Source organism: Herpailurus yagouaroundi, unplaced genomic scaffold (assembly GCF_014898765.1).
Source record: "Herpailurus yagouaroundi ecotype Mexico unplaced genomic scaffold, PumYag 100, whole genome shotgun sequence".
NCBI classification, from domain to species: Eukaryota; Metazoa; Chordata; class Mammalia; order Carnivora; family Felidae; genus Herpailurus; species Herpailurus yagouaroundi.
This window is the reverse complement of record NW_024412391.1, coordinates 29,972,355-29,977,354: the sequence shown is the minus strand read 5'-3', so window position 1 is coordinate 29,977,354 and position 5,000 is coordinate 29,972,355. Positions and strand designations below refer to the sequence as shown.

The following is a 5,000-nucleotide window of genomic DNA, read 5'->3' as shown; positions in this document are numbered from 1 at the left end:
CTGTTAAATGATAACCATTAATTTTTAATAATTACAATATGAGGATGCAAGAAACTTCGGATGGGTATTTGTGTGTCTGTGTGTGTGTGTCTCTATGTGTGTGTGTCCATGATCACGTTTTGTAAGGATCTGGGAAGAAGGTTTCTCCATGACATGAAAAGATATTAAGCCTACATTTGCTCTGTAATAAAAGCATTAACAATTTTTAACAGACTGAAGTCTTAAAATATGACCAAGTTTAAAATAGAGAAATCACATGGCAACACAAAATTAGATTGAGTGATAAGTTTAACGTCCTTCTTTACTTTAGGCTAAGTCCCCTGTCTGTCTAGCATTACTGTTAAAGCCACAGCACAGCCAGGTTGTTTCTGAAATTCTGTCCGTAGAAGTAAAACAGAGAAGTGCATCTAGGAGGTTATCGCATGGGATTCAGATATCTTTGAGAGCCAAAACTACTCTTTCTAAACCACAGATTCAAGATGTCCTGTGAAATTCTGGTTTGTAAGAGCACATTGGTTCTTTATTTACTGCAAGGATTTCCACTGATCTTGGCAGGACATCTCATTGCTATCCTGAAAGTACAGTATATTTATGCAGTGAAAATGATAAAACATTTATTACTGTAGAGAAGGTAATATGCATAATTTATGCTGTTTTTAGCACAATCATTAGTGATATTCTTGATAGATTTTATTTCCAGCTTTCATATCTAATACATGCCTGGAAAATTAATTTTATATATACTTTCATTTATTTGCCTATGTTAAAATTGAGTTTTAAGTCATCTTCAAGTGAACAGTTTGATTGCTGCTCATGCATAAGCTTAATTACTTCCCAGGAAGGACAGTATTAAATGTTTTAAATGTCAGAAAAATAAATGAATATGAGCTGTTTGATTAAAAAAATAGGCAATATCTGACGTGTTTGCAGCAGGAGCTTTTTCTTAAAATGCCTCCAAGGCAAAATTTTATTTAGTCACAAAAAAAAAGAAACCCATTATACTATTTATCATTGGTTGATACCATATGATTTGTAACACCCTTACAAAATTTTAATTTTGTATGATTAGCTGTGCATCATTAAACAACAGCCTTGCATAAGATGTGCTGTAAAAATCTGACAGAATCAAGATAGTGAATATTTAAAATAAGGCTGTATAGTCATCCATGGTTGTCAAAGGTAGATAATAGGAAACATAGAACAGAGTGTGCAATCGTGCCTTCATTTAAACTGGTTTTATAGGTAGACTTTAAAATGTGGTCGTTCATAAATGCTACTGACCATGCTATATGCATGGTATGTTACTTTGGCTGTTAAATGTAGCCACACAAAAACTGCTTATAGAAACCATAATTTCAGTGATTAGTATCTGGATGAAAGCTGAATTTGTATTGCTTTTCTTGGTAAATGACTATTCAAGGCGTTTTTTTTTTTTTTTTTTTCCTAAAGATGCTGTCTCTGTAATTGGCAGAGAGGGACATCTTGATAATGGAAGTGTGAAGGTGTAATGTGCGTTAATTGATACTTCTTAATCACTTTTAGGTATTAAGTCATGATGCAGGAATCTGCGACAGAGACAATAAGCAACAGTTCAATGAATCAAAATGGAATGAGCACTCTAAGCAGCCAATTAGATGCTGGCAGCAGAGATGGAAGATCAAGTGGGGACACCAGCTCTGAAGTAAGCACAGTAGAACTGCTGCATCTGCAACAACAGCAGGTAAGTTTTGTTTTCTTCCGGGATTCCTTGAAACAAATAAGCCTTGAATGTTCTTGAATGTGAAAAATGTATTCCTAGCAAATTGAGCATGTTGTGTTAAGCTAAAGGATGCTGAGAATTTCTTACGATTTGGAACATGACTGAAGTGTCAGGAAAGATAGGATTTTCATATTAGTTACGTCATACCAGCACCAGAATGCCCTTCAGGTGTCAAACTATTAATTAAGTTCGCAGGGGGTGATTTTGGGAAGGTTCTGTAAAGCTTTGTAACAAATATTTTATAGCTTCTGGTTTACTGGCTAATATTGCACTGCAGAACGTGGTACTTCGTTTTCCACCAGAGGGCCACATTACTTGATACTTGCTTCTACAATGAATTTCTTCCAAGTCTAAGCTAAGGTGAAAAGGACCACAAGGACTTTTCATAACACAGATGCTTGCCTGTGATAGCTGCAAATATTAGCTATTAATTAGTAGAAATTGGCTGAGAGATTGTGAACCGTGTAAACACTCTGAACATCTATGTTGCTTTTCTGGAAAACTCATTCCAAGATATTTTGAATACACATATTTCGATAACATTGAAGAGCACTTTTTTATTTTCTGCTAGTGGCTCATAAAACACAGTTCTCTTTAAATCTGGAAAAGTAAACAACTGCCCAGTAAAGGCACATATTTAAGTAGTCTGTTATTCTTCTTAGATAATAGATTCATTTTTCCCAATTTTGTTTGTCAATGAAATATTCTTTTCAGCCAAAGAATAGCCACTCCATTCTTCACTGATTCAACTCTGCGGAAATAGTGACAGAGAACAGAAAGCTTTCAAAGCATATACTTATATTAGGCCAAAATGAATACACCTGTTTGACAATAAGATTATATTTTATTTGATTTAAAATAAGGGTTATTTCTTTAAAATTCTGGATTGCATTCAGACTAAGTGTAAAAAAAAAAAAAGTTAAAGCAAATGCCCACAATAGAGTAAAATTTAATAGAATCATTATTTTAAATAATACCAGTATTTCGCAAGTTATCCTGGAGTATATGTGCTGAATAATGTCTTAACCTTTAGGCATTGTTTTTGAGAGTAATCTTTTAAGAGAGCTAGACATAACACTTTGAATAGGTTCCCTATTATTTTGGAATTGTCTCTTTTCACAAACAGTAATCATTAGGAAGATAATTTTTATTTCGTTTTAAAATATTTTTTAACCATCATAGGAATTCAATGTCTACCAAACTCCCAGGTTTAGCCTGTTTTACAAATTACCTTAAATAAATGCAGTTTTCGGGACAGCCCTTTTCTCCCTTTCGTGTATTTACAGGAAACATACCACTGGAGTGCTATCAAATTCCTACTGACTCCCCTAACTAAGAGTCCTAAGAATTTATAGCCAGATTCTATTTTATGTGAGAATATAGTAGAATGCATTTATAAAAACACGTGAAATCAACAACAGAAAATGAACATTGCAGTTTAGTACTAATAGACAATACTGTTCTGAAGGGAGATACAAAGAAATAACTTTCTTTTTCTTCAAAGCTCTGATTAGATCTTAAAAAGAAAACAGAGTCAAATCATGGCTATGCTTTATAGCACTCCGAAGTCAATTTATGATAAATCTGTAAGGCGTGTTTGTAACCTGAGTCTGAAGTTTACTTGGTCTATCAGTTTGTTGGTATAAACCATAAACAAGAGTAAATACAAAAAGTTATGTCCTTATGATAACCTAGAAACTTTAGTCATGTACTGCATGTTAGTGGAGTGACTTCTAGAAGTGATTTAGCACAATGGGTATAGTAGGTGTCTACAAAAGACACTTTAGGAAGTGTCTCCAGGAAGATATGTAATAATTTGATAAATAAACATTCAAAAACCTTTGTAAATGTCTCTTCCCTTGGTTACGTTTTTACTATGTTAATATAGGTAGAAACTTAAGGTTATTGAATTTTTGTCCTTCTGTGAATGTATTTTAGAATGGCTCTTTAAGTTCATTAAGGATTGGAACGTCTTTTCTAGAAAATTAATACACTTATTGCTTCTAATTCTAACATATTCGATATGTTTCAGAAAAAAATAAAAACTATGGGGAAAATATTAAAACAAATTCATAAGTGACATAATTTTAAAAATTTGTCTTTACTTGGTATTATTTAAAGGTAAAGTTTTGAACAAAGACATTACTTCTTGTAAGTAAAATGGACTCATCATTGTTGTCTGAGGTCTCTTGTTGGAAATATAATTTAGCAGGCAGTGAGTGACGCAAGCAAAATAAAATTTTGTTTGCCTTGAACTTCTGGCAGTGTGGTCTGTTTTGAGAAGAGCACGTTTACCTTGATTTTTATGGCTTTTTAATTTTTATAGAGGTGAGCAGCTTAAATTAGCCATGTGTTTAGGAGGAAGGGCTAGGGTTTGACACACATTGTCACAAACACTTAATGATAAACAGATTGGCAAAGAAAAAAGGGATGGGTAAATTATGGCTAATACTTTTTCCTAGCATTTAAATTATTAATATTAAATATTTCTGAAAGCTGGAATATCTCTAAGTTTTAATTTATAATATAATGGCTAGATTCTCAGGAGCCGCATCTTTGTTAGTATGCTTTGCTGTTTTATATTCACTGAAAAATTAGTCATAAAAAAGCCTTCTGATGAATTACTCTCTCCTTCATTCTTTTCTAATCTTCTAAAATTAGTACTAAATACTAGAACGTATAACGTATGGAGGTAGCATATTTTAAATGTTGTTTTAGATTAACTACATTGAGAAATTATTCTGCATTAGATGTAGAATTTTATTTTGATATTAGGTTTGCAGAATTAATTGTTTGTGTCACTAAGGTCAAAATAGTTGCTAAAAACTTGATTGCTTTACAGGGTAGATTTGAGCTTGCATTTTGAGCATTCATTAAGTCAGATAATCTTTCTGAATGTTTTATGAGATTGTACTGCTTTGAAGGTGTTTCAGGTGATGGTGTTTGAAAACATCTGGTCAGTAGTTTCTTACTGTCAGTTCCTTTATCTGTAGTCATTCAAAAGAGAGACTTTGAGTAACCATTTAAATGCTAGAATCCATATTTTACTTTCAAAATGATATTTAGAACAGTGATATTTTCAGAAGCATAATATTTGATGTTTAAGAAATAACACTGATAGCTGTGATTTTATTTCACTTTTGGTATGTTTAACCCTAATGATTTGATTAAGGACATCTAAAAATGTTCAGAAAGACTGCTTATGTGTAGAGAAATACATAGCCATGCTAACTTCTGCATT

General features: G+C 32.6%; 1 protein-coding gene across 8 annotated transcripts in view; it reads left to right on the top strand.

Annotated features, from left to right (window-relative positions):
• Positions 1-5,000, top strand: part of FOXP2 (forkhead box P2) — a 569,876-nt gene that overhangs the window by 301,777 nt on the left and 263,099 nt on the right. For all 8 annotated transcript variants that reach the window (XM_040472193.1, XM_040472192.1, XM_040472191.1 and 5 more), the window contains one exon: positions 1,543-1,720. In XM_040472193.1, the coding sequence (XP_040328127.1) occupies positions 1,553-1,720 (168 nt within the window). In that variant the 5' untranslated portion in view covers positions 1,543-1,552. The remainder of the gene's footprint in view (positions 1-1,542; positions 1,721-5,000) is intronic.